This window comes from Micropterus salmoides, unplaced genomic scaffold, assembly GCF_014851395.1.
Source record: "Micropterus salmoides isolate LMB-PRFRI ecotype aquatic unplaced genomic scaffold, ASM1485139v1 Ms_hic_scaffold_10, whole genome shotgun sequence".
NCBI classification, from domain to species: domain Eukaryota; kingdom Metazoa; phylum Chordata; class Actinopteri; order Centrarchiformes; family Centrarchidae; genus Micropterus; species Micropterus salmoides.
Genome location: NW_024040041.1, coordinates 13,412,609 through 13,440,433, shown reverse-complemented (window position 1 = coordinate 13,440,433; position 27,825 = coordinate 13,412,609). Strand labels below are relative to the sequence as shown.

General features: G+C 39.5%; 3 protein-coding genes and 1 long non-coding RNA gene across 11 annotated transcripts; 3 read left to right on the top strand and 1 right to left on the bottom strand.

Annotated features, from left to right (window-relative positions):
* The first annotated feature begins 570 nt into the window (after positions 1–570).
* On the top strand, positions 571–5,745 carry hirip3 (HIRA interacting protein 3). Of its 3 annotated transcripts, none has more exons than XR_005441533.1 (10): positions 571–724; positions 1,722–1,842; positions 1,948–2,098; positions 2,798–3,145; positions 3,245–3,424; positions 3,533–3,715; positions 3,793–3,917; positions 4,352–4,534; positions 4,896–4,994; positions 5,320–5,459. XR_005441533.1 is itself a non-coding variant. In XM_038697576.1 (10 exons), the coding sequence occupies exons 1-10, from the start codon at positions 648–650 to the stop codon at positions 5,505–5,507; spliced, it is 1,620 nt and encodes a 539-aa protein (XP_038553504.1). In that variant the 5' UTR covers positions 571–647; the 3' UTR covers positions 5,508–5,745. The 3 variants fall into 3 exon arrangements, 2 of the variants coding, with proteins under 2 accessions (XP_038553504.1, XP_038553514.1); XM_038697576.1 differs by having other exon boundaries at positions 4,352–4,499; positions 5,320–5,745; XM_038697586.1 differs by lacking the exons at positions 3,245–3,424; positions 3,533–3,715 and having other exon boundaries at positions 4,352–4,499; positions 5,320–5,745.
* Positions 3,972–10,036, bottom strand: LOC119886779. 2 transcript variants are annotated; one of them, XR_005441551.1, is made up of 3 exons: positions 9,918–10,036; positions 9,069–9,145; positions 3,972–4,519 (listed from the first exon to the last, which is right to left on the bottom strand). It is a non-coding gene; the product is annotated as an uncharacterized LOC119886779 (long non-coding RNA). The 2 variants fall into 2 exon arrangements; XR_005441550.1 differs by having other exon boundaries at positions 3,972–4,345.
* antkmt (adenine nucleotide translocase lysine methyltransferase) lies at positions 5,929–9,485 on the top strand. Of its 4 annotated transcripts, XM_038697640.1 has the most exons (7): positions 5,979–5,996; positions 6,116–6,219; positions 6,804–6,986; positions 7,112–7,216; positions 7,301–7,441; positions 7,699–7,749; positions 8,198–9,485. In XM_038697640.1, exons 3-7 carry the CDS (start codon positions 6,825–6,827, stop codon positions 8,426–8,428), a joined length of 690 nt encoding a protein of 229 aa, XP_038553568.1. In that variant the 5' UTR covers positions 5,979–5,996; positions 6,116–6,219; positions 6,804–6,824; the 3' UTR covers positions 8,429–9,485. The 4 variants fall into 4 exon arrangements, with proteins under 4 accessions (XP_038553551.1, XP_038553559.1, XP_038553543.1 ...); XM_038697623.1 differs by lacking the exon at positions 6,116–6,219 and having other exon boundaries at positions 5,929–5,996; XM_038697631.1 differs by having other exon boundaries at positions 5,931–6,219.
* xpo6 (exportin 6) lies at positions 9,770–27,825 on the top strand. Of its 2 annotated transcripts, XM_038697551.1 has the most exons (25): positions 9,770–10,192; positions 10,341–10,557; positions 11,727–11,817; positions 12,372–12,484; positions 13,010–13,207; positions 15,579–15,738; positions 16,226–16,303; positions 16,426–16,957; positions 17,835–17,961; positions 18,058–18,167; positions 18,350–18,458; positions 18,555–18,647; positions 20,125–20,194; positions 20,330–20,489; positions 20,782–20,874; positions 21,391–21,535; positions 22,700–22,849; positions 23,014–23,200; positions 23,346–23,501; positions 24,092–24,206; positions 24,346–24,517; positions 24,862–25,023; positions 25,198–25,296; positions 25,812–26,042; positions 27,166–27,825. In XM_038697551.1, the coding sequence occupies exons 2-25, from the start codon at positions 10,555–10,557 to the stop codon at positions 27,265–27,267; spliced, it is 3,456 nt and encodes a 1,151-aa protein (XP_038553479.1). In that variant the 5' UTR covers positions 9,770–10,192; positions 10,341–10,554; the 3' UTR covers positions 27,268–27,825. The 2 variants fall into 2 exon arrangements, with proteins under 2 accessions (XP_038553479.1, XP_038553471.1); XM_038697543.1 differs by having other exon boundaries at positions 9,770–10,557.

Below are 27,825 nucleotides of genomic sequence, written 5' to 3'. Positions count from 1 at the left end.
CTCTCGCTCTTTCAGAGAGAAACAATAGAAATATACATACAAATAAACAATAAAATGAAATGCAAAAAGAGAAAAACACGTCTTAATTTTTGATATGCAGTATCATATTCTCCTGTGAACAATTATTTAAATAGCAAACAATAATAATTATGATAATATCACAGTCATTTCATACAAACTATTTTATTTTCTATATTTGAGTTTCTACTGGTTGTTGTTTGTGGTATGAGGAGATAATTCTTAATTTTGCTCCCAGTAAGTAGGGGAGCTTCTGTATGTCTGATGAAGCTCTGTCTCTTATAGTTATTTATTAGTTATTTTTACTTGGTGTTAATGAAATATGTTAGCTCATTAGTATTTTAGAAAAACGACATTTATGAATAAAACATTCTCCCATTAAAATATTACACGTAAAATAAAATCACCTTTGTAAACATACAAGTTAACATTGTGTTTGTATCATGATTACAACTAAAATGTAAAAAGGTAAAATTAAAATTGTAATAGACACATAAATTAATAATTCAGTTTAATTTATTAAGATATTATAGTATTGTGAAAGGGCGTGGCGGTGCTCTGACGTCACATCCTGCTACGTGCGGGGGGCGGGGGACCCCGCCGCCGCCAAAAACCACCACAGTTAAAAAATGATGGTGTCGGTGAAGGAGACAAAAAGTATCCGCAGGTTTGTGTGCGGTCAACTCCGCGATGAGCCAGACCTAAGGTAACGTTACAGTTGAAGCATTCAAGAGTTTTCGTTAGAAGAACACGCGCTTTGATTGTGTTTGTTAAGAGTTGCTAATTATGGTTTACATGCAGGGCTAATGCAGTAATGCCCACTGACGTATGCATCTACACAAAGCTTCAATAGTAATTTAACTAAGTTAACGTTACCCAAACAAGCGGTATGTTGCACATTTAGCGCCAGTTAATATTAAGATATACCTGTAAGTTACACACGGGACGCAGGTGAACATGGTTTATGTCAGCTTACTTTGGCTACGTTATCCTCGCAAAGCCTCGCAAATTCAAATGAAGTTAGCCGCACTAGCTTTGTTTGTGACAGCTTCCGAGAAGTCGTATTTTTGATCAGAGTAGTGAATGAGCGATCAGTGTGAAACGAGTCACGACACCTCCTGATTGGTAGTAGCCTCTCTAATAGTAACTGTAATTGGTTCGTTTTAGTTTAGAAAAATAACCAAGTATAACCTAATTCGTCTAGGAAATAAACGGCGCACTTTTAACACATCTACATGATAAATAGTTTCTTATAAATAAAAAACTCTAGCTTTAATAGTAGTTTCTTTATAATGCTACTGGGGGGAAATTGTACTAAAAGTAGTGCCCATGTCGTTTCTCTATAGTGTTTTTGTGTGACTGTAAAGATTGGATCCATTTTGTGAATAAAATCGTTAAGTTGTCTAAGTCACTATCAGAGAGCGTTGAGTTTATTTGTAATGGCCCATAGTATCCTAGTAGCCATTGTAATATAAAAAAAAAGAAGAAAATTTTACTTCAGTATTAATTAAGTCCAGGATGTACAGTCTTCATCTGTTTAAAACTCTGTCCTTCAGCACAAGGTGGGTATGTTAAATATCGTTTTCAGATGTATTTCTCAGACTGCGTTCAAAAACACAAAGGCTCACGTTAACTATGTCTTACTGAAAATTACCTCCAGCCTCAAACAACTTTATGTAACCTTTTTTGATGTCTTATTCCAGCACACTGACCTTAGGGATTTTAAAAAGGCGATATCTGGCACATGTGCGACGTGAGTCATTGAGTCCAGAGGCCAGAAGTTTCATGAAACGGGTGGTTGAAGAGGAACTGATGAAAATGCAGGTATCTGAATTCTTCCTATGCAATTTAGATATGTTTCAGTGCTTTAGATGTATGCAGATCATTTTAGTGCTGCTGTTATTTACAGATGTCGATTTTTCCTGCCAGGACAATGACAAAAATGGAAGCGAGCTGGAGACGAAGAAGCCCCAAAACAAAAGGAAGAGAGAAAAGGAAAATGACGAGGTGATAAGTGACAGAGATGATGAAGAGGAATCCAGGGCAAAGAAATCCCGTTGTCAGCCAAACTCTTCATCAGGTAGGTTATAACTATTCGTTTTTTTAACACCTTTAATAACCTATATCATGTTCTAGTTACTTTAATTAAAATATTCTGGACCACTCAGGCTGCAAGTAATGATTACTTAATATGCAGCTCTTTCTCGATTACTTATTTGGACAGAAAAAAAATGCGAACAGTGCTTGGTGATGTCATTAAATGTTTTTCCACAGATATTCAGTTTAGAGTTATTATAACATAAATGCAGAAAATCCTTATATTTGACAAGCTGTGACTAATCGATGCAGGTCTAAGTATGTATGTATGTAACTTACAATGGTACTATATACTGTTAAACTTGAATTAAAAGCCTAGCCCCCCTTAGATGTCTGTCCCCTTAACTGGCCTGGTGTGGCTACACATTTTGACAAAGAAATGCAGGTTTTGTGCAAAAGGCCTGTCCCTTATAGTTATTAAATTTTACGGTATGTGGCTTATTTCACAAAAGACAATACTAGTAGTCATTGGTCCTTTGCCGTACTGCACATTTTTTGTTTGGCATGCCGCTCATTGAAGGCAGTGCCATTTCAGATCGGCTCATTCACTCTGCACATAAGTTACCCTGACCTCGTCTGGGTTCTCCCTTTGAGGCTTGTTAGTAGTTGTTTTTTCTGTGACTTTTGTTGCTCTGTTGTAAAATCATGATAATGTTGTCTTCTCTTGTGCGGTTAATGACAGAATCGGAGGATAAAGAGGACTGCAAAACCGGAAGCGAGGAGAGTGACGAGGAAGAGCAAATTAAATCTGGATCTGAGGATGGAGAGCAAGAGGTGAAAAAGACAAATGGAAACAGCAAACGGCAGATGACCAGTGAAGACTCTACAGACGAGGAAATGAATACGCCAGAAAAAGAAGGGAATGCAAAGAAAGCAAATACTGCAAAGAAGGGAGAGGCAGGAAGTAGAAATACAATTCAAGGAAAGAAAACACCACAGAGTGATGAAGAGAATGAAAGTGACACGGATGGCAAGTCAGAAAGGAGCGACAAAATCAACAGCAGTGACTCCTCAGACGACAGTGAAAAAGGTGACTATGCAAACGTTAAACTTGCATAGTCCCATACATAAATGTTTACTTATATTGTCACGATTTTGATATGACTTAAGAGTGTTTGTTGTTCTGCAGAAGAAAAAGTCTCCCTGAAAAAGAAAGCAAATACTAAAAAGAAGGGAGAGACGGGAAATACAAATAAAAGTCAAGGAAAGGAAACACAGAGTGATGAAGAGAATGAAAGTGACACGGATGGCAAGTCAGAAAACAGTGACAAAGTCAACGACAGTGACTCCTCAGACAACAGTGAAAAGGGTGACTATGCAGATGTTACACTTAGAGATCCCATACCACAAATGTTTACTCATTTATTTTGTCACAACTTTCTGTATAACTTGTTTATGACTTTTTGTTGTTATGCAGAAGAAAAAGTCTCCTTGAAAAAGAAAGCAAATACTACAAAGAATGGAGAGACGGGAAATACAAATAAAAGTCAAGGGACAGAAACACCCCAGAGTAATAAAGAGAACGAAAGTGACACGGACAGCAAGTCAGAAAGGAGCAACAAAGTCAAGGGCAGTGACTCCTCAGACGACAGTGAAAAAGGTAACTATGCAAACTTCATACTTACATAACCCATACATACTTGATTTGACTTGATATGACTTTCTGTTGTTATGCAGAAGAAAAAGTCGCAGAGGAAAAGAAAAATGATGACTCGGACTCGGATTTATCCTCTGTGGAGGATAAGCAGGATAATAAAAAGAAGAAAACGGGGAAAAAAGAGGCGAGCGCCAGAGGTCAAAAGGTGAGCCCATGAGTGATGTTAACAATCAGAATCAATCAGTCAGATGCAGAAGAATCGAGCTTTGTAACATTTTTATCTTCTGCAGCAAACGGCAGGAAGTATTAAATAAAAGCAAGAAGTTAATCATTTAATTTACAACTTTTTATACATTAAAAAGGAGTGGCTGAAATATTGTCTGTAAGTGTCCAGCCCTTTATCCTGATTCCTGACTCTTCATATTGAGTAAAGGTGCATCTAAGTCCCTTTCATTGCCCTCAGTGCTTTGAGAGGAGTCGAGAGTTGAAGTGCAAGATGAATGGCAGAAAAGCAAAGATGACCTTTTGAAAATGGATCACCAAAACATATGTGTAAATTGGGTAACTGTAGAGTAGAGATGAAGAATAGACGTTGCAGCTTCTCTTCACACCGTCTCCGTCCTCGGGTTCATCCTACAGGATGACAACAAAGCAGTCGTGAGGCTGAAACGCTACATCGCTCTCTGTGGTGTGAAGCAGAATTACAAGAAGCTCCTCAATGGATGTGGCTCTGTTCGCTCACAGGTGGCTGTGCTGAAGAAGGTGCTTGAAGATCTTGGTGTCAGTGGTCAGTGGGAATATTTTCACCTTTCAATAGACAAGGTTAGATAGTTTTATATTTGTCTATTGAAGGTATCTTAACATTTTCTGTTCATTTAAGTGTGAAAAAAACAAACTAATCCTAGTGTTTTGTGATGTCCCTTGACCTGTAGTGTCACCAGAAGGACGAATTCCCACACAACATAAAAAAAATATCAATTCTGTTCTAGTAACCCCAATTTGTTGAAATACTGTACATTGAGCTTGCCTGAGCTTTTGTAAGAAGGATAGATAAGCCCAATAACAAACACATTCAGTAGATTGTATGTCTGGAAAACTGATTTTATTTTGTACAATGACACTATTTATTTGGCTCAGGGAACCATGGGTTAAATTACTAACATGTATATGTGTTTTGGCACAGGTCAGCCATCTATTGCAAAATGCAAAAAAGTCAGAATGAAGAGAGAGGAAGCTCAGGAACTAGCTGAGCTTGACGTCAACAACATCATCGCCACACAAGGTAATTAGTTGTCTCTTTTCTTGGGTGTTTCCACCAATTAATTTCCTATGTGCTTAGAGTTTTCTGGAGGAAAAAACTCTCATATCTATATTTAATTTTAATTGCACGTTGAACAGGAAAGACAAATTGATTCTAGAAAAGTAGTGTAAATGCATTGGGCCTGGCATTTATAGTGCACAGTGCACCTATATAATGTTATTGATGCATCCCAGTCTATAATTTTGGAAGTGATTGGGTCAGTAATATTATTTAGCGTTTTCTTGCATATGTACAAAATATGAAATTATTGATTCATAAGACCCACTAATGTGGATACTTCTCTAAGGTCGAGCTAAACGAAGAGGATCCTCAGCACGACAGGAAAAGCACGACCCTCCGTCCTCTACATACCTGCGCACTCTGGACTCCGGCTCTGATAGTGATCAGGAAAACAGTACACACAGGGGGCGCAGAAGAGCAACAGAGTGGGCCAACCTGCAGGGCATCATCAGTGATGATGCTGACAGCGACTGACCGGGACAATTCATCTTAAAAGTGTTCACAGGCTACTTGGATATGGACGTTTTTCTTTGTACAAGTTGGGTTTTGGTGTAAACAAAAGAATTTGATACTGATGCTAATAAATATTTCTAAAACGTTTTACAGAAATAAATTATAGGAGAAAAACTTCATATGGTGTCAAAGTATTAGCGGAGCGTGATTATTTTTTTCATGTATATGTGTTCTTTCTAATAAAAGTGTTGTACTCTTATAGAACGATTTTGTTTGAATGAGGGGATTAAAATATTGAGAGTCATGTGGTATTGCCATTTCTGCCTGAGGAGGGAGGCCAGCATAATAACACATGCTCTAAATCAATGTTGAAAAATTAACTACATGAAGCATTTTAAGTGTTCACAATTCCGGAACTAAAGTCCGCTCCATGGTTAGCAATCGGACATACGGAATAGTTTGCAGTCGGATTGGTGTTACCGAGTAATGTGTCCGCCCTCACTCCTGCAGGTCGGAAGAGATTTCTTGTCAATTACAAAAATACCAACACAGTTGCGTTTTTGTGTGTGAACGGCAGCATGGTGTTGGTTCAAAACGAGCTAATGAATGATTCAGTTGTTTATTCTCAGTCAGACGACGTCCGGATACAAAAATTAACTGCATGCATATGACCCCCAATCTACTGCACACGACACGTCTGTTACACAACGACCGCAGTAATGGATTATAATAGGTAACGTTAACACCTTAATAAATATTTTTAGTCTGTCGTGGTTAAACAATTCTGACCAACAAATGTACACAGATATGGGGCTAAAAATGAAAATAAGTTAATCAAGTCTGTGTCTGAAACACATGCTGCTCTGTTGTTTACGCAGATTTATTTCCATCCATCATCTGGTTCACTATCGAGTACATCCTCAGCCCAGGAAGCTGGAGCAACTAACCTATTTCTTAACAAAATGACATTCAGAACACACTATGCATACAATGTGTGTAAAACGGACCCAAGACAGTCCGTCTCTGTCTCGGGTATATCAGGATAGACAAGTCGGGAAAGATGATACATCCTCTTTTCCTTATATACCCGAGACAGTCCGTTTTACAAGCAACAGAAAAAACAAGCTTGTGAAGCACAAATTTAACAAGGGATGTACTGTATGTAATAACAATGTAAGGTGTATAATGTGTGTGTGTGTAGAGAGATCATTAATATTTGGTATTTCAAGGCCAAGCCCCTCTGCCACGGAATATACTATTTCATACAGCAAAAAGAAGAAATATTTCATAACCATTTGCCTGTGTTTCAAAACACAGGCAAATACATTTCATGAGGGAATGGATGACGACGCACCAGATGAGGCCTATGCTGACCTCAAAACCAGGCACCTCGGAGTATGGGGTGTTGCTCAGATAGCTGCTGGCACCGGGCTTGCTGTATATGCTATGTGGGTAGGAATCCTCCAGCCTGGCTTCCGAAAAGTCCCCTTGAGGCTACAGGTGTGGTCTGCATCTTCAAAACACTTTGAAGAACTATTGATGTAACTCATCTTACCACTTGTACCCCTAAAAAGGCTTGAGAAACAACATCCTTTTTATCAGAAGCTTGTTAAAATGTCTTCCAGGTCCCGTACATCCCTGCCAGCAAAGCTCAAGTAGAAAATGTAATGACACTCCTGAGAGGTCGAAAGGGAGGCCTTGTGGATTTGGGTTCTGGTGATGGGCGGATTGTAAGTATAGGTAAGATATTTGGGCTCCTTTATTTTGCACAAGTGAGCAATGCGTTTTGACTATGGTCATATTTAACCCTTAAGGTCTTGGAAGCCCACCAGAAGGGTTTCACTCCTGCTGTCGGCTATGAGCTCAACCCCTGGCTTGTGCGCCTGGCTCGCTTTCATGCGTGGAGAGCAGACTATCATGAAAAAGTGTCATATCGACAGGAAGATCTCTGGAAGGTTTGAACATTTGTCTGTCACCTGTATTAATACTAATTTGCAAACAGTGGCTACACCCTTAAATAACAGAATTTCACAATAATATTGTAATTGGTCTTGGCAACAATATATTATACGAATGATTTTCCAATTACAATGGAAATGTACCCATTACCAGAAGAAAAAGACAATTTCTGTCATTATATTTATCTTATTTAAAGCTGAATATTTATCAAAGGTATGTGCCTATTGACCATTTGTCTTGTTTCTCATCACAGGTTGACTTGACAGAATGCAAGAACGTCACAGTGTTTTTGGCTCCTAGCGTGGTGAGTAATATAACGAACAAATGCCTACAAACTGTGAAATAAAGACCACCTATGTGTAGCGTACAGCCAAGCAAATAATGTAGGAATAAAGACGAAATGAAGGTGAGTAGGGTATTGCTGAAACACTTCTCTGTCTTGAAACAAGAAGCCCTTGCCAGCTTTTGTTGCAAGGGTTTAATAACATTTAAGTGACGATGGTGAACATGACTTTTCTTTTTTATACTTTGGCTGTGTACTAAGTGTTTGTAACACTGTTTTAGCCAGGTGGTAACAACTTGTTAAAAGTAACCTAAGTGCAATGATTTTTTTTTAGATTCCAGATAAAAAGAAAACAAATCAATGAAGAATCTGTCAGCACATGGTTGAGGTGCAGTTGCATTTGGATGCTTTCTGATGGGTCCATTTCTGTTACAGTATTGCAGTAATATTTATGCTCTTGTGTTCCTAGCTTTCCTTATTGCAGCAGAAGTTGCAGGCTGAACTTTCTGATGATGCCCTAGTGGTAGCTGGTCGGTTCCCCTTCCCTAAATGGACACCCTGCAGGATTGAAGGACAAGGTGTGGACAGAGCCTGGGCATACACCATGCAAGCACAAAGACAGCACACCTCCAAGAAAAGTGCCAAGCTCCCAGTCACAGATAGTGACAATGAACCAACCAAGGAGAAAGTGTCCAATTGAAGCTACATTGATGTCCCTAGTCTTTCCCTCTAGATTGGTAACGTTGAATTAAACTGTAGGTCATTAAGCTCATAAAATGTAATCATCCTGAACTTAAATATTGTGAATGTTTAACCTAACTTAACTGTTTCTGACAAACTATTGTTACTTTCCACTGCACTGCGGCACAGAAATGACAGAGTACAGTGATCAGCAAACATGTTGATATATATTAGTAGCATATATATAGTATATTTGCACTGTTACACTCTTTTCTACCGTTCTGATGGATGGAGTCTTTAATTTGTTTTCAGCAATGTTTGCTCTGTGTCTGTTCTCTGTTTGAAATTCCTGAGCAAAGGTTTCTGTTAGCATTCAAGGAAAACCACACCTTTTCCTCTAGAATAGTCTTGGGGAATTACTGGGGTGGGGGCAAGTAAATGTTGCATCACCTGCAGTTTTAACAATTTTTATTAATATTTTCTCTTTTAAGTGCTATTTATTATTCATTGTAATTGTTGTTTCATAGTATTTATTTTAGAGGCCTACATAATATAATTATACAACTTCTGAGGACATTTTAGAACCCCATGGTGCAGCTAGTTTTCTACAGGTAGGAGGAAATATAAAAGCCTTGTGGGTGATAGTGAAAGGCACTTACTGCTGTGGAAATGTCTCGGCAAGCGTGGAATGTGGCTCTTCAGGCTCTGGACGTCCAAGGTGGCAATTTTTTCCCAACTGTACAAAGATTATAACACTTATATAAACCCCATAGGGTCCATAGTGTTTAGGTACAGTAACAACAGTATATCTTGCATGCCTTGAATGTAGTCATAGTTTCCTCTGTTTACGTATTATGAATGTGCATTTATCTGATGTGTTTTGTAATCCCATTGGTTTGTTTTTGGCTGTTGGCTTTTCTTTTGGTTGACTTGCTGTGTCTTTTCTGCTATAAAAGTAATTATAAGTTGCCTTGGTTTACAGTGACTGAAACATGTAATTGTTGTAAGCAGTCACGGATATTATTCATAATAAATCATTCAAATAAACGAAATGGTGCATTAACTACATGATCCAGGATAGCTTTGCCTTTGTTTGTTTTTCTGTAACGTTATTTCATTGTAAACTGTCCCCGTGTGGGCTAACCATATTCTAGGAGAGAGAAAACATATGTAGATCATTGCACATTGCACAATACATTATTGTATTGTAAACTATGATAGTGTTACTCAAAAGCGTTGTCTTCAGTATTTGTCAAACACAAAGGCAGTAGTTTGAAAAATGTATCCGGAGATCGTACTTTTTATTATTGTGCGTGACTTGACACAAACTGATTGGGTTGGTTGGTCTGCAGCTAAAGAGGAAGTTGCGAAGCAAACCCTGTAACCAGCAAGCTAGCTATATTCTTGAGCCGCCCTAAGCACTGAAAAGGGGAATAACAGGAACAAGCGCGCATAGTTTTATGTATTTATAAATTTGTCAGATATATAACTTAGGCGTGCATATTCACCTGCTTTGAGAATCCAAATGGTAAAGGCAAGTTGTCGTGACCAGCAGAAGCATGTCTAACGTTATGTTTGACAGCTAACGTTAGCTAACGAAAAAGATGCCTTCATCCTGCTAGGAAAGCTAACGAGTTAGCTGTCCGCGGTAACGTTAGCAACTGGGTAACTTCTCTTGAAACGCTTGACACAGAAAGCTAATTAACGTTGCACATTTTTCCGGTGTGGAAGCCACTGTTGGATGTGCCACAAAACAAGATTTCTATATTAACATCGCTTAACGGTAAATGCAGTTATGCGACAATGCCGCTAACCTACCGAGATGGCTGATTCAATGTTAAGCCTATAAGTTATGCTGGGTAATCAAAAACGGGTTTTATTTGAAAAGTAAAATTGGCTGACTCCGTGTTCAACGTTGTTATTTCACACAGAGTCAACGACGCCAGCCCTTGCTGGCTAGTAGCGTGAGGAGTAACGTTAAGCAGGCGAGCAGACCATGATGAGCCCACTCTGTGGTTACGTTAGCCTGCAACACCTTAGCTAACGTTAGCTACTGAACTGGCTAGCTTGGTAGCTAATGTTGGGTTATTACTCTAATTAATCCGACAATAAGTAAACTGAAGAAAGCACCTGAGCCAGCTAAACATGGTAAGTATAATTTTACGTTTATTATTTACCCCGTTATTCACGCCGTCTTCCTGTCTTACTTGCTAATAGCTAACGTGGTGCATAAGCTTTTGATTCGTACATTTGGACAAGGAGACTGAAGCTGTTTTAATAATGTGTTCATATTTATTTACATATAGGGAATTGTGTATGATTGCATGCACTGCGGTGCTCTATGCTTGTTAAGCCACATAACGGTTAGCGAGATACAGGTATTTGACGGGATGTGACAGCTCGTTGAGCCATTTCACTGTAACGTTACAAGACGCCCATCTTGCAAAACCGAATATTTGAGTTGCGTTAAGCCTCGGCAAGTTGTGGCTTATTTGAGGAATTTAGACCTGCCTGCCACAGGACCTGCTCTTTAAAGTCTCAATTTGTTATCTCGTTTCTGCTAGGCAGGGCCCAACCTCCTCCGCCTATCAAAGCGTGGTGCCACAATTGATGTAGCAAAAATGATGTGTTTTAAGTAAATATGTGATTTAGATTGTATGACCAAGACTGGAACTCTCATGCGATCCGCAATGCTGCACCACATGAACAAGTCAGACTGCACTTGCGAACTGTAGAATTAACAAATTATTTGAACTACGTGTGCCAAAACGTACACAGCAATTAGTGATACATGTGCAGTGACCAACTCTAGCTATGTGCATGGGCATGTGAAGAGAAGTTTCCAACTCACTTATTGACCAGTCTGAGCAAGATGGTACATACACCTGTAAGCACTAACTTACAACTGGCGTCCTCTTTAAATCAGTCCACAGGGTTACATGTGCTCTGCAGACCTTTTGTTAACAAATGAATGGGTAGGAAATTTGCTAATAAATGCACAGATGTAAACAAGATACTTAAATGGCAATGTATTGTTCTCTTCACCGGAGGTTGGACTTTTTGCTCATGAACAGGTGTTTGGAGAGGGTTATGACTGGTCTGTAGTTCTGTGCACATATAGGGCAAGCCATGCACTCCACAGAACTGTATCTGTCAAATAGACAGATTCTGGTGTAAGTGTGATTTTTGTCACGCTAATGTGTAGATGATTATGGTCAGGAAATACAGCATTCAGTGGTTTGGATTATGCATATTGTCAAATAAATTGTCTAAATGTGTGTTTTGTAATTAACTTAACTTTTTTTTTTATCCACTAGGCTTCAGAGGAGGCATCACTGCGTGCACTGGAGAGCCTTATGACGGAGTTCTTTCACAGCTGCACAACAAATGAGCGAAAGAGAGAAATAGGTACGTTTGGCCTTATAAATACTCCCTCTACACATTACAAGCAAGAGAATGCTCTGCAAGTATTTTCAGGTTTGTGTCTCCACCAAGCTGGTGTGTAGGCTTATGGAAACAACATAGACTTGTTGTCTATAAAACAATGAAGAGAGGAAAAAACGTGAAATTAAGTCTGACAAACCTAGTTTGACAACCTTGTTCCCAAGAGTCCTTTTAATATCAAGTTAACTAGATCGCTTTGCTTTGATCTCATTACCTTCTTTTGATAAAAACAAAATATACACAAAGCCCTTTTTCCCTACGTGGTACTTGATGACCAATTTATTTTAACAGTTGGCACATATCTGCCTTAGCAAGTCTGGATACCAAATTCAATGTATTGTATGCTGGAATATTCTGTAGTTTAGGCCTAGTCACTGAGGAGTGTTTAATTTCACCTGAAATCTTTTGCTTTCTATGCACTTCCTGTGTTGTGACGCATTACTTTCAGTCTGTCTGCATGTGAAGTACAACATTGCCATGTACTGTCAGAGATCATGCCTACTTCCTTTTTTCTGCAGAAGAGCTGCTGAATAACTTTGCACAGCAGACCGGAGCATGGCGCCACTGCTTGTTCTTCCTCTCCAATACTCGGAATGAGTATGTAATGATGTACAGCCTCACAGTATTTGAAGTAAGTCATGTAGATGGGAGGCACTTATTTTCAGTTCATAGTACTGTACTGTACTGGCCTTCTTTACCTTTTCTCTCCTTTGAAAATAAGATCTCACACAGAGAGATGTATTGTTTTGTAGGTACTGAGAAGAGAATTTATTTCATGATGTTTTCCTGTTTCCTCATTTGTTTAATTCCAAAACAAGTTAGCTAAATGTGTGACACATTTTGCAGTGGGTAAACGGCTGAACATCCTGTGAATACTCTCACCTTCTTTAATGCAAATATGAGGAAATGTTTGCTTAAATGTAGGCGTTTCATTTGCAGGGTTTTGTTTGTAGTAAAAGGTGTGATAGTAAAAATGTTTTTATTTTATTATTAAATGTTTTTTGTTGTGAGCATTTACATTGTGTATATAAAATGTCTTTATGAATAAATAGTCATTCCACAGATTATTGAGAAGTTACAAAATGTAGTCTGAAATTAATTTGTAGTGTGCTTTAGACACAGCTTTGACATCTGATTGTTCCCTTTTACTTGTAAGAACCTCGTGAACAAGATGTGGATCGGTGTTGCTTCACAAGACAAGATGGAGATTCGCAGCTGTCTGCCCAAACTCCTACTTGGTCAGCACAAATCGGTGCCCTATTTCATCCGTAACAAACTCTGTAAAGTCATTGTGGACATCGGTCGCCAGGACTGGCCAATGTTCTACCATGATTTCTTCACAAACACACTTCAGGTGAGCCCTGCTGATGTCATTACTGCCATTTAAATGTTTAGTCTAAGTTTTAGTCATGAGTAACTGGGTGCTGGTTGATGGTTTCATAAATAAGTAACAAAAGTGAACAAAGACACAGAGATGACATTAAAACAAAGAGACTACTAAACCACAGCTTCTGTTACACTGAGCAAGTTTCTTTGATAATGTAAAGTTGCTCTAAAAAGTATACTCCTTCCTTCTTCCTGCACATCTGTCATATTTATTCACACTGCACTTCAGGTTTACTTGGTCTTTCAATTTAACTCTTTACGTCTTGAACAATGTGTTCTAGTTATTTAGCATTTGCAGCCTACAAGTGTATATAAGTATTTCCCATACATTGATTTATTTGTGGCGGTCCGCCATAATATCAACGCTGCAAGCGTGTTTTTTTTGTTTTTTTTTAAATGGATACATCGTATTTGACTGTAGAGTTGGAGGAAGGGTTGTTGCCAGCTTTTCTGCGCAGAGAAGATTAGTGAATCAATCTGAAGTTGAATGGTTAACGTTAGAATCATGAACGCGGCTGCACAAATCTGTCCAACACAATGCTGTCAATTGGCCCACGCGGCACTGTTACACTGTCATTCTGTGGGAAACACTGTATTTACCATATGTTATGAGGATGTGGCCAGACTTGAACAAGTGCAGACGGTATATTATGACCCACAAGAAATTGCTAAGTGTATATTTTTCTTCTTTTTTTAACTCTTGCAACATTGTATTGTTGGCGGATAGGTTAGATTATTGCTCCTGTGCTCAGTGTTGAAAATATCCACGTCTACGCTGGCTGGCATAACAGTAAAATCCCAGTTGACTGAACACGCCAAATGTCTACATAGATGCAATGTAATGTGAAAATATTTTATTTTATTTCTTTAGAATAAATTGAGAATAAATAAATTAAGAGTAGAACAAATTAAGCCACTTTTGGCAAAATATTCTGACAATCTGTTTGGCGATGCAAATCATTGTTTCTGGGTTTTTTTGTTTTTTTTTTAAGTTGTTTCCACGCTATGCAATAAAACATCTCTTAATTTACATCACCAGATTATGAGCAGAAAATAATAGATTAAATAAATGCCAGAAATTGTTCAGCCAAGGTGATAAGCCACATACAATAGATCCTGAAAAACAGTTTTACTTTTTAAAGTAATTATTCCGTTGATCAATAGAAAAGAAAGATGTACGGTGAGAGGATTAGGGGAGAGCGACTAATTTAAAAGCCTCCACTGAGTGAAATCACGTTGGCTGTGACAGGGCATTTTGAGTGATGTAACTGGGACACTGGGCTGCTTGTCATCATAGAAATAGATTATAAGATAGTGATGTTTATTCCCGCCTCAGTAATATCGGCTGCCTTACCTTTGACACACAGCTCCACTCACTGTCTTTGCCAGTCTGAGGCACATCGGCCTTCAGTGTCGATAGGCTATTACTCGTGACGTGTAACCAATCAGATAGTGCTGTGGGCGGGACATTGAGCGAGACCACAGAGACAGAATTTAGTAGGGCTGACCCCCAATAGTCGAAGATTCGGAACCTGATTCGACTGTCAATCTCACAGATGAAGCTTCGCAGTGAAACAAGGATCGTGCCATTTTGGCGATATGTGGGTCCTCAACGTCTGATTTTACATAGAACTACCAGTTTTCTCCCAATAAGTTAATGTTTGTGCGTGTGTGTATTTCAGACCTGTGTGTAAATCCCAATTAAAAATCTTCTTCTTCTTAAAGTGCGTAAATAAATCCAAAATTGTGACCCCAACCCTGGGTCATCGTGGGGGTGTGGGTGTGGGTGTGTGTGTGGGTGGGTGTGGGGGTGTGGGTGGGTGTGGGGGTGTGGGGGTGTGTGGGTGGGGGTGGGTGGGTGGCGGAAAAGAAACACTTGAAGAGACTTCTTCACCTTCACTGATGTTGTGCCGAGTTGTCCGCACCTCGCGGGACTTTTGGATAATTTATCACCGTTGATGAACCACACAAAGAATATTATATCGTTTTAAATAGCCGGCTACTTGCAACAGACCCGCGAGGAACCGGGACGTGCATGTAGCTGTCAGCAGCACGGCATGCACGCAAAACTCGCATAAGACCAGTGAATGACAGACGAGAGAGAGAAAAGGGTCTTCAAAAAGCCTCAGTTTACCTGGAAATTTACAGTGTAAGTTGAATGAATAGCGACTTCTCAAGATTAAAGCGGAGCTACCGTGTGTAGGCAACCCCTGTCGACTATAGGCAGGATTTGATGATTCTGATTTGACTATGTAAATCCTTAGTCGGGGACAGCCCTAGAATTTAGTAATCTTGATGTTTATTAATAGAGCTATCTGTAAATCTCTTGTGAACTGCAGTTAATCCAGTCTCCAGCTCTTGCTCCACTGGGGTTGGTGATGTTGAAAACCACATCAGAGGAACTTGCCTGTCCTCGAGAAGACCTGAGTGTCGCCAGGAAAGATGAGCTGCGGAAACTGCTGCTGGAGCAAGTACCGACAGTTCTTGGACTGTTGACGGGTGAGAACAACCTTCACTACTTCGTCCAAAGTGATTTCCTACTGTAAATAAAAAGTCCTGCATGTAGTTGGTCATAGGTCAGTGGTAGTGAATGTTTTCGTTATGGTGCATAACTAGTGATTGATACACATACATGTCAGCATGTAACAATGACTGTGCTGAAGTGTGAGTGAGTTAACATTGCTCTCTCTATATGTTACGTCAGTGTTACGTACCACATTGCAAGAAATGTAATGGACAGGCTGAAATCGAATCCAGTTTTCAGACACATCTGCAGAAATGCTATTTGAATTGGATACAGATCCACCTATGGGTACAACCAGCTAATGAAGTTCTAAAAATTCAGTTTTGTTTTTTTATGACCAAACGTGACCAAAGATAAATTAAAATCTGCTAAAAAAATAGAGTCAAGATGCCAGTGTGAACAAATGTTTTGGTGGAAAACCTTCAGTATATGAAAGTAATCTGGTCACGTCTTGTTTTGCAGGTATCCTGGAGACCTACTGGGACAAGCACAGTGTCATAGCTTCTACCCCACCTCCCTCACCCACCTCAGGGGAAAGTGGTAAGTGAAAAATCTGCAAAGATTGGCTAATAATGTGGTGACATTGACTACAGCAAGCATTTTATCGAGCGGTTTGTTGTTGTGTGTTAACCAGACAATTTTCTGTCTCTTCGATCCATCAGTGGAATTGCTGGGCAGTTTGTTTCAGGGCAGCCAGTACTCAAAACTGCTTTGCCAGCCCATGGCAGCATTGGACAATGACAGTCAGCAGCTCTGTTGTCTCGTTTTGGAGTGTTTGGCTCACCTGTTCAGCTGGATCCCTCTGTCCACAAGCATCACACCCACCCTGCTGGCATCCATTTTCCATTTTGCACGTTTCGGTTGTGACATTCGGACAAAGGCCAAGGCGGGATCCTTCATCTCCTCCAACTCGTCCTGTTCTAATGGGCAGCTCAATCCTGGGACGATGTCCCCAACATCAAATGGAGGAGGGAGAAATGGACAGCAGAGTGAGGGCAACAAGGTGGATCGTGCCCGGCTCGGTGTACTCGCCATGACCTGTGTCAATGAGCTTGTGTCAAAGAACTGTGTGCCAATGGATTTTGAGGAGTACCTGCTACGCATGTTCCAGCAGACCTTCTTTCTCCTACAGAGGCTGACGCGAGAGAATAACGCCCATACAGTCAAGAGCCGTCTACAAGAACTTGATGAGAGGTATAGATCAGTTCATCGGTTAACACTAATATTTCTGCACAAGTAAGCGTTTGCAGACTATTCTACCATGACATTTTCATCACCTGGTCAGCAACTTGTCATATTTACTTTCGTTAGAGTCTGACCTAATTTGCAGTTTAATTTGCACTGTGGTGTTTCTCAGCAGTCCTCCTCTCAAAACAGTGTTTGTTTTCATCATGCTGCTCTCCACACTTTCTCTATACAACCATGTACCTCAGCTCTATCACATTTGTGTCATTCTGACCTATTCTGTCTGCTTATGTTTAAAACCTTGCTATTATACTTTGAAACTTGTGAATTAGACTTTTCTGGTGGTATTTTTCAGTTGACCAGACCGTAGCTGGGAATGATCCCATGTCTCTATGGGTCCAGTAGATTGTATTTTTTTATATATATATGTACATATTCATTTTTATATGTATAAATTTGTTTTTTAGTTATTCGTTATTGACTTTTGAGTTAACTTGACCATATACTGTGTGTATATATCAGTTTCAAGTTTTAATGTGGTGGCTTTTGCAAACTCAGTTCCTACACTGATCTAACCAAAAACTGGTGACCATCAGTCAAGACAGTGATTTAGCCGTCCCGGGTGTAATTAAACAAGCTTGATATTTTAATGAGTGTTGTTGTAGTTTGTGCGCACACACAAACCACATTGTCACTGTGCATTGTCGAGATGGAAATTAGAGCTGTGTAATGTAACATCATCTGACAATGTGGACACCCAGCCCTGGTTTAAGAAACAATATTGTTATCATCCAGCACAGGCAATATAAAGTAATTTAATGAAGAAAAGATGTTTGTCATGACTTCAATGTTTTGTGTTGTTAATGCTTTGTCTTTAATTTTACAGTTACTTGGAAAAGTTCACAGACTTCCTGCGCCTGTTTGTCAGTGTTCACCTGAGACGCATTGAGTCCAGTCCTCAATTTCCAATTGTAGAGTTTCTTGCCCTGCTTTTCAAGTACACTTTCAACCAGGTAATGATCATTTTGTCAGACAGTAATTTGTTTATGCCAATGCACCACATGTTGTTTTTACAGGTTACAAAACGAGCTTCTCATAATTTTTTTCAGCCCACCCACGAAGGCTACTTTGCCTGTTTGGACATATGGAGTGTCTTTTTGGACTTTCTAACAACCAAAATCAAAAGCAGACTTGCTGACAGGGAAAGTGTTTTAAATAGGTAAGTCGCTCTGAAAACCTTTTTATCTTTTTTACTCCTCAGTGTTTTTCTGAAATACCCAGTGAACTCAAAATGATGCGATGCAACTTTAGAAAATATAGGCAACCAAGTGTTTGAAATGTCTGATGGATTGTTGTTCATTTGTTTTCATTTCATTTGTTAAAATATATTTGTGTTGACAGGTACAAAGATGCCTTAGTTCTTCTCTTAAGGGAAGTTCTGAATCGCATACAGTTCAGATACAATCAGGCCCAGTTAGAAGAACTGGATGATGAGACTCTGGATGATGATGTAAGACCAAGATACATATATTTAAAGTGTATTATATTAATAGTACAAGATCTTTCACTTCAACGTCTGAATTTCTCCTTCATTTGGTAACTATAGCAACAGACAGAGTGGCAAAGGTACCTGCGTCAGAGTCTGGAGGTGGTTGCCAAGGTGATGGAGCTGCTCCCATCCCATGCTTTCTCTACCCTGGTAAGAGATTGTTGTTGGTGTCATCTTGACATTTGGTAAGGTTTTTAGGCGTCTGTAAGTTCTCTTCACTGGAGTATTACCATTTCAGTGTTCCAGATGGTGCAGATTTGCTGCTCTCGTAGATTTTCTGTAGCAGGGACATGCAAAAGTATTTTCCTTGTCCTAAATGTTTTTCGTAGCTGAATACCTTCAACTGTAAAACACCAAACATTTTGTGTTCACTGTAACTTCCCAAAATTAAAATCAATACTAACTCCTAATATCATACTAGACCACTTGGCCTTGATTGGCTGCCAGGTGTGCGTTAAAATTGCACAACCGGTCACCTCGATCACTTCAAAATCACTGTGTAAAATATGTTATTAAACTGATTATTAGGGCTGACCGCGAATAGTCGAAGATTCAATGCTTTGATAGAAAGAGCCTAATTCGGCTCATAATCGAATCTTTGCAGAGTTGTACTTGGATCATACCATTAAGCCTCAGTTTAGCTGTAAATGTACAGTACACAATAAATAGACTGCAGCTTTTCAAGATTAAAGCAGAGGTACAGTGTGTAAACACCCCCCTCCCCCCCAAACACACACACACACACACACACACACACACACACACACACACACACACACACACACAATATTTGACCATTAGTCGACTACAGGCAAGACTTGACAGTTCTGAAATGGCTATGTAAATTCTTAGTCGGGGAAACTGATACTTTAATACTTCATGCTACTTTAGTAGTTCACACCAACTCAATGGTGAAACTAATGGAATGACAGGTTAAACTGACCACAAACACTCAAGAAGGTTCTTAAGATTAGAAAATAATGTACAAAGTAACATTTTTTTTTTAACCCAACGGTAAAAGTTTTAACATTGCTTTTTACTCAGCTTCAATGGTTTCTTTCATCCGGATGTCACATTTAACTAAGGCGAAAGTAAGGTGATGTGGTATATGGTCATCTGATCTGACAAGTAATGCACGCATTTCACACTGCTGACTCACAAGTGTGAAGCATAGAATCATATGTTTCCCTTTGTTTTTAGAAGAGACTGTTGACTTTTTTTAGCTTTAACAGGTTGTGTTTTGATATTCTTGTATATCTGGAGATGAGTTAAATAAAATGCTGTCTAGTAAATTATGCTTCTGTTGATATTATCCTTCATTAAAATGAAATTTGCGTTTTGTTAAATATCATTGCATTAATTGGTTCCTGTTTGCAACCGATTCCTCAAAATAGATTATGTCTTTGGTTCTGAGGTGATTCTTCTTTTAATTCTCTATTGTGCATGTGACGTTTGCATGTCTGCTATTTTCAGTGACGTGTCAAACAAGTAAAAGACTATTAATATTAATTAAGATTATTGAAAAGAAACCGAATTCTTTTAACATGTCTATGTATTGTTACTTGTTAAGAAATGTATGGTGATGTATCCCAGTCAGTGACAGCCTTCCTCTTACTCCTCTTTTAAGTTTCCAGTCCTTCAAGAAAATTTGGACGTATATATGGGTTTGCAGCAATTTATTGCCACCTCTGGCACAAGTAAGTAACCTACCTTTTTATTAATTTTTTCTTGCTTCACCTTCTGTCTTTGGTTTTGAGGTACAGTCACAGTGGGTAAGACAAATTCAGTATAGTAAAATGTCAGGATGACCTGTCACGATGTTCTTCTTTCAGGTCGGAGGCTTAATATCTCTGCAGAGAATGATTGCCGTCGGCTACACTGTTCTCTCAGGGACCTCAGCTCCCTGCTTCAAGCTGTCGGACGCCTGGCTGAGCATTTCATTGGGGAAATTTTTGCTGCACGTTTCAGTGACGCCCTGGCGGTGGTCGAGAGGTCAGTTCGCGAATACTCCTCCAAAACATTAAAAGCGGTTCTTGTGCCTACATCATGTTTAGGTTTCAACATCTCTCAATAAAAACTAACAGCACACATTATACAGTCACTATTACTGAATCACAACTCACGCTTAAGTTGTCTGGTTTCTGTTTTGGTGTTAAATTGTTTTTCATACTGTAGCTGTTCTACGTGGTGTTTACTAACAATAATTAGATTTTCTGTTGACGGTTTATTTTGCTCCATTAAAACAGCAGAATATCATGAAAGGACCATGTGTTTGTTTTTCAAGGTTGGTTGAAGTGACGTGCTACGGCTCTCAGACCAGTCTTTACAACCTGGAGACCGCTGTGCCTTCTGTGCTCAAGCCAGACCTCATTGATGTGTGAGTATCACATGTTCAAAGCAAAACTCAGCCCTAACAATGGATGTCACACTATTTGTATGTGTGAACAATTGTTTATAAAAGTTTAAATTACAAGTAACAAGACTAGACTTTTCTGGTATCAAACGCTCTTTGCAGCGTCACTGACAAAGTAATAGGGGAACTGAATGTGTGAACGGGGTGTTGGTATGAATTTAGACTCTTAACAGCCATGTTTCACAACATTAACAAAAGCCACTGAAAAGCAGCCCTGGCTGTTCGCACAGTGTTCGTGAAGTTGCCTCCCGTTCATAGCTGTCAGAGCTACTGTTTTACATAATGAACACAATCATTTTATTTCTGGGACTGACTTGATAGAAATCCAGACCAATGTTTGTTGACAAAGACAATTAATGCTGCCATAAATACACTAAACATATCGCAAGTAACATTGTAAATGCAAATTTGCAATGCAAGTGTCTTATTCAGTACATCGCATCATGTTTTGACTCTGTGTGTGTGTTTTGTTTGTTACAGACATGCACAGGCTCTTGCTGCGCTGCAGGCCTACTCACATTGGCTTGCGCAGTTCTATAATGAGGTCCACAGTCAAAACCAGAGCCAGTTCATCAACCTCATCACATCTGCAATAGATGCCAGTAGTCCACTCATCACGGCCAAGGTAGCTTACTTGTCTTTAAACGGGCTCCAATATAATTAATGTGGAATATCTTATTTGGGTCAATAGAGAAAATCTAATAGATTGTCGTTCAAATATAAGAAAGTGCAGTCTGTGGATACTTTTAAAATTAATTTGGTTTTATGTTGAAACAGTGGTTCATTAAGAAGGAACTATGATGTTAGTATAAAAATATTAACCAACATTTAACCTTTAGCTCATGTTCACATGACCTCTTTTTATTTTTCCACTTTATTTATGGGTTCCTAGCTAATGCTGGCTAACTTCCTACTCAATGGAACGTAATAAAGCCCTACTGTTCTGCTTTGTAATGATTATAATAGTGAACAGAGACCTATCCAGCTGTACAGGAACAGTGTTGATTCTTAATATCGTTGTCCTCTTTCTAAATCGTCAGGTAATACGGTGCGTCAGTTTTACTGTGTGATCAGTAGGCTTTAGCTTCTGTCTTCAATTTTTTTTCAGGTCAGTTTGACTCTGTAAAACCTTTAAATGCAACTGCAAAACTGTCTGCTTCGTTCTGAGATCGCTTTTCCCAAAAATTAGACAATATTTCTCCGGGGAGTGCAGTAATAGACAGTGGCAGCGCCTCGATAAGTCTGACAACTCCCACAACAGTTTGTTGAACAGTAACTGAGGGGGGGGGCTTAAAATGACTAGTTTGCATCCCTAATTTACTTCGTCAACCTCATCTCCATGGTCCCTTATTTCCAACCAGTTGTCAGGCTCCTATTATCAGGATGTACAGTATGTATACAGGACAGAGCTGTCCAGTTAGTCTGAGCTTGTACCTGATGTTCTCAACCCTTGACACAAGTAGGTAAGCTAATTAATATTACTTTGTTGCTAATTTAGTTAAAGTGACATAACAACCAAAAAACGTGCTGTGCAGGGGAGATGTTAGCTACTGCTACCCGCCTTCACTTTTCCTGTGGTTGGGGTAATTAGAGACTTTTGTTAATGGACACACAGTGACCTACACTGCACATTTACTACCAGACAGAAAAACTTGTAAGGTAAAGACTAATTTTGCACCCATTTTAAAGCTCCTTTCCACCGACTGAGTGACATTAAAAAATGCAAGCAAATACTTTTGAAAATATTGGTTGGTTCTTTCAACATTTATATTGTGTCTTTTATCTCCAGGTTCCTGAAAAGTTGCTGCTCTCAGCATGCCATCTGATGGTTTCCGTAACCTCCACCGTGCGACCTGTGTTCTTGGTCACTTTGCCAGCTGTTCAAAACATCTTCAACCTTATAACTACCGAGAATCGGTCCCACAGACTTCCCCAAGAGGTCATTGTTTGTTGGGGTTTTTTGTTTGTTTGTTTGTTTTTTTCAACATATGATTATGACTCAAAAGTGTGATTTTTAGGGATTTTTATAAAAGAATCTCAGAGTTTATAGTTCTTGTCCTCCAGTACATGAAGTAATCACTCTGTGTATGTTTGCTTATACAGGCTCACTTGTTGGTGTGTAGGGCTTTGTCCAACATGCTGCTGCTCCCGTGGCCGAATTTACCTGAGAATGAGCAGGAGTGGCAGACGCGCTCCAGCAACCACGCCAGCCTGCTGGCAGCCCTCACTCGAGAGTATCGTGTTTTAAGAGGAACAGTGAACATTAATCCACGGCAGCCCGATCTGGACAGTAAGTGTTTGTTTCTCATTCTTTGATTTGTTGTTTAGTTACTTTTGGTCTGTCTTTTTGTAATTATACAGGCACCCTTTGTCATACCCTGTCATTATTTGTCCTGCTACAATCGTGTTTTCTGACCATCTTTTTTCTTCTCTAGTGAAAACAGTGATACAGCAGACCCTGCCTGTGCTTAGAGACCTAGTGGACAGCATATCTGGGGAATCCACCAAATCGCGTCAGATCTGTTACCAGAGTCTCCAGGAGTCTGTCCAAGTGTCCCTCAGCCTTTTCCCAGTGTTTATTCAGCAGCCAGGTCTGTGTCTGTCATCTACAGTTTGTGTTTAAAGCTTAATCACAGTGTTAAGATGATCAAATCAATCCATCCGCTTTTCTATACATACTTGTCCTGTAACTGGGACTGAGGCCCTTCCCAGCATGCACTGTACTGGGCAAACGAATGTAGAGATGTTTCTCAGCCTCCTACTAGTGCATGCATGATTGTAACAAAGGACCAGATCCACATCACTACAGAATCTAAACCTTACTTTTACTTATGTTACTTTTGTGTCGACTTAGTGCCATAGTCTCTGCTGTAGCGACTGGTATTTATAGATGGAGCTTTGTTTGTGAAATAGCAAGCAGCAATGCACATGAATGTCAAAGCTTACTTTCAAGTGAAATCATATTGGTCACTTAGAAGAAAATATTTGGATATCACTTTAAGAAGAGTCCTATGTTCGAAGCTCAGTACAAAACCTTACTCTGTTTGCCTAGAAATTATTGATAGCTGTGTTAAGTAAATATAATTATTTCAAAAGATAAATCTCCAAAGACCTCAACAAACGTTGACACAAAAGGTTGTGTGACTCACCAGCTCTGTTAATTGTCACGTCTCTTTTCTAGATGTGACAGATGAGATGTTGGCCTTCTTCTTGACGCTGTTTCAGGCGTTGCGAGTCCAGATGGGTGTTGCCTTCACAGGGCAGATCATCCACACTTTCCTCAGCATGTTCACCAGGTAAAAATCAGCAGTAGTCACAGTAGGATTACATCTTGTCTAGACGGATAAAGGTTTAAATGGTGTGGGGCAAACACTGAAAATGCTGGCGCATCACTCTTAACACTATTTAATGCAATGTCACTTGTATGTGCTCCAGGGAACAGCTGGCAGCCAGTATTTTGCAAGAGGGCAGTGCAGGGTGTAGAGTGGTACAGAAGTTCCTGAAGATTCTGCAGGTGGTGGTGCAAGAGCCTGGTCAAGCTTTCAAGCCCTTCCTACCCAGCATCCTCTCTCTGTGCTTGGAGCAGGTTTATCCGATTGTGGCAGAGGTCAGTTGGTGCTCATCTGTCCTGAGTTAACATTCATGCTGGGCTTTGATTTAGTCTGCATCTGGATTGCTTGGCCTGCTAGCTCCTAAAGTTAGCTGTGGTGTCACTTCTTTCTTTGGAAATCGTAGAAAATGTTAAATATGAATGTTGTGGGAAAACTTGCCCGTATTGCATAAAAGAAATCAGACCACTAGTTAAAAATTGATTCATTTTTCAAGTATTCTGAAAATGAAAATTGTTAGGTACTTAATAATGATGTAATTTCTGATGCTATCTTTTTGTCGTTGGTATTCATTAAATTTCCTGGATAAAAGATGGTCAATAAAATCTCTTGTCTTTGATAGCGGGCTTCCCCAGACGTCAAGGCAGAGATGTTTGAGTTGCTGTATCAAATACTTCACCAAAACTGGAGGTACTTCTTTAAAACATCAGTCTTAACAAGTGTCCAAAGAGGAGCCGGTGAAGACACCATGGAAAATGAAGCCCAGTTCACAGCCTCCATGCAGGTGTGTGTGTAGCATGTGCTTACAGTTGTCATTATATACCTTTTGCATGGACCAGTAAATCTAGACACTGTTCTTTGGATGAGTTTGCTTTTCAGGTGTTTTGCTAATTGCAACCCAGCTAATAGATGAAGCCATTGCTTAATTTCCTGACTTGTGCTGACATATCTTTCCCAGGCTTTTGGACAGTCTTTCCTGCAGCCTGACATCCACATCTTCAAGCAGAATCTGTCCTATCTGGAGTCCCTCAACAGCAAGCACAAGTTGTATCACAGAGTAAGTTGAGCTTTTATGTCACTATCATGTTTTTGGAAGTACAGTACGTCATGGAGCGGAAGTTGTTAACTCACTTTCAGATTCTGAATATCACTAATTCTGTTTTAGCAGTTGGCAGATCGTTTTCTTTTTTCCCCTTTTTGACAAAAAAAATCTAGTTAGCAGTCAGGACAGAAAACACATGGCAGCACTCAGATCAGTTTGACCTTTGTACTCTTCCCAGTGATTAGTAGGAAGTGTATTACAATAAGATTTCAAATTAAACTTCCTATACACACACACACACACAAGGAGTCATAATAATAATAAAAGAAAAAACTCAGGCCCTTGTAATTAAAGCAACAGTGAATGGGCTCCAGGCCATCTGTCTGTCCTGTGCAAAATCTCTTTCAACTCTTTCATAATAAGTCCTTGATAATTAAGACGTGTCCCTCATCCCCACGCGGATTGTTAGTTACACTGATTATAACCCATGTAAAGACACGTGTCATTATTTGTTTTTTATTGTGCTTCAGAAGCTTTTCCGGACGTCGATGCTCCTCCACTTCATCAACGTGCTGCTGCAGGTCCTTCTCCACAAAAGTCACGACCTTCTTCAGGAGGAAATCACCGTTGCTATTTACAACATGGCCTCTGTCGACTTTGATGCCTTCTACTCTGCTTTCATGCCAGAGTTCCTCAATGGCTGCCAGGGTGTGGACACTAGCCAGCGAGCTGTTCTCGCACGCAACTTCAAGCTTGAACGGGTAAGGGTGACATGTTTGACTAACAGTGTTAGTACCTTCGCCTTAACTGAATTATACTGAGATCGCAGCTTCAAAGCTAACGTGCAGTTATTTGTAGGTTTTTATTAAGTTATTCTGTACCTAATGTACATGGTAACCATGGCAATGTATTTTTCAAGCTGTTGTAGTAGATGTAGACAGAGTTTACCAGCTGGTAACGTGCATAAATAAGAGACAGTCCAGCCATTGTCACTTGAAAAATCGTTCCATCTTGAGAAGTCGCTGACTGAGTCTTAATCCGTCTCCCTATTAACAAGCTGACAAATATGATAATAATCTGAATACTTCTGTTTAGTGTTTTATCCATTGTAAAATGTCACAATAAATTCCTGAAAAGCCATTGCTTTCTCTTTCAGAAATAAGTATTACAAATAAAGAACTGTCTCAGTGCCCCAGAAAATAAAACTCTAGTGTCCATTCAGATAGTTTAGTATTTCTTGTCCAGGTTTTGAGACAGCCAATTTCTGCTGCCACCCAAATACAATGGAGGTGTATGGAATATTGTTTGTGGTGCTCATAGCATTTAAATAACAATTTTTTAAAATAATTTTACTGTCTCCAGTGTGTTCTGAATAACCCACAGAACACACTGTAAACAGTTTAACTGGGACTATTAAATAACCCTACGATAATCATTTAGAGTGAAGTCTGGAGTAACAGATCTAGCTTTTGATAGTTTTTCTGTTCATTTTGTTCATGTAATGCAGGCCAATCATAATCATTCTCAGAACTACATGGAGTTTGGTGTGTCCCTGTAATGCCCTATCCACCTTCAATCTAAGATGGAGTCAAATCAAACAGAATAAACAAACACTTCAACCTACTACTTCTTGGATGAGTCTGCATAATACAGGAGTTGATGGTGGCATACTGGGCGTAACTATTACTGTGTAACTTTAATAATGAAATCATGTATAACTGTGTTTAAAAATGTATTTTGAAGGTTATCAGTATCGCCCCGAGCACTAGTATGTTTTTATTTGTCTGCTGTGTTGAATGTTGTTTCTTTCTCCTCTGCACTCTGTCAACTCCCATCTCTTCTGTAAATTAATATTACTGTTGAACTTTTCTCTTCTTTCTCCAGGACTTGCCGTCATTCACTCAAAGCGTGCAGCGGCTGGTGAATGACCTTCGCTACTACAGACTGTGTAATAGCAGCTTGCCCACTGGCACCATCAAGCTATAGCACAATGACTGCTTGAGCCACTCCACACGTCAACTATGATCTTCAAGGACTGCCTGTGCTGACCACTTTTCCCAACACTCCTTCTCCCACTAGCTTTGCTCCACCTATTCAGAGTAATAGGAAGGAACAACACACGTGGTTTGGTTGAGTATTTGGAGGTTGAGGATGCTGCTGATGTTTCTTTGATTTCTACTGTAGAACGTTGGCGCATTTTTTTTTTTTTTTTTTTTTTTTTAAAAACAGCGCCCTCCTTATGGTGTTGCCAATGATGATTTGGCAAGAAATTTAAACCTGGTCTGCAGTTGGCTTTCGCCCAGACCTGGAGCAGTCTGAGCCAGGCCTTCTTTCCCACGCCTCCGTACCGAAGCTGAGCTGGGACTGAGCACTTTCAACTCATTTTGAGTTTTTAAAATGTCTGCTTTTATTCTATTTGCCTTCAAAATTTTTTTTTTTTTCATCTCCAAAGGAGACGGACTCTCAACTTAAGATCTTTCATATCATTCCATTCTGAAAAAGAGAACCTGCTTGATTAATAAAGTGCTTTTTTAGTAAACCTCA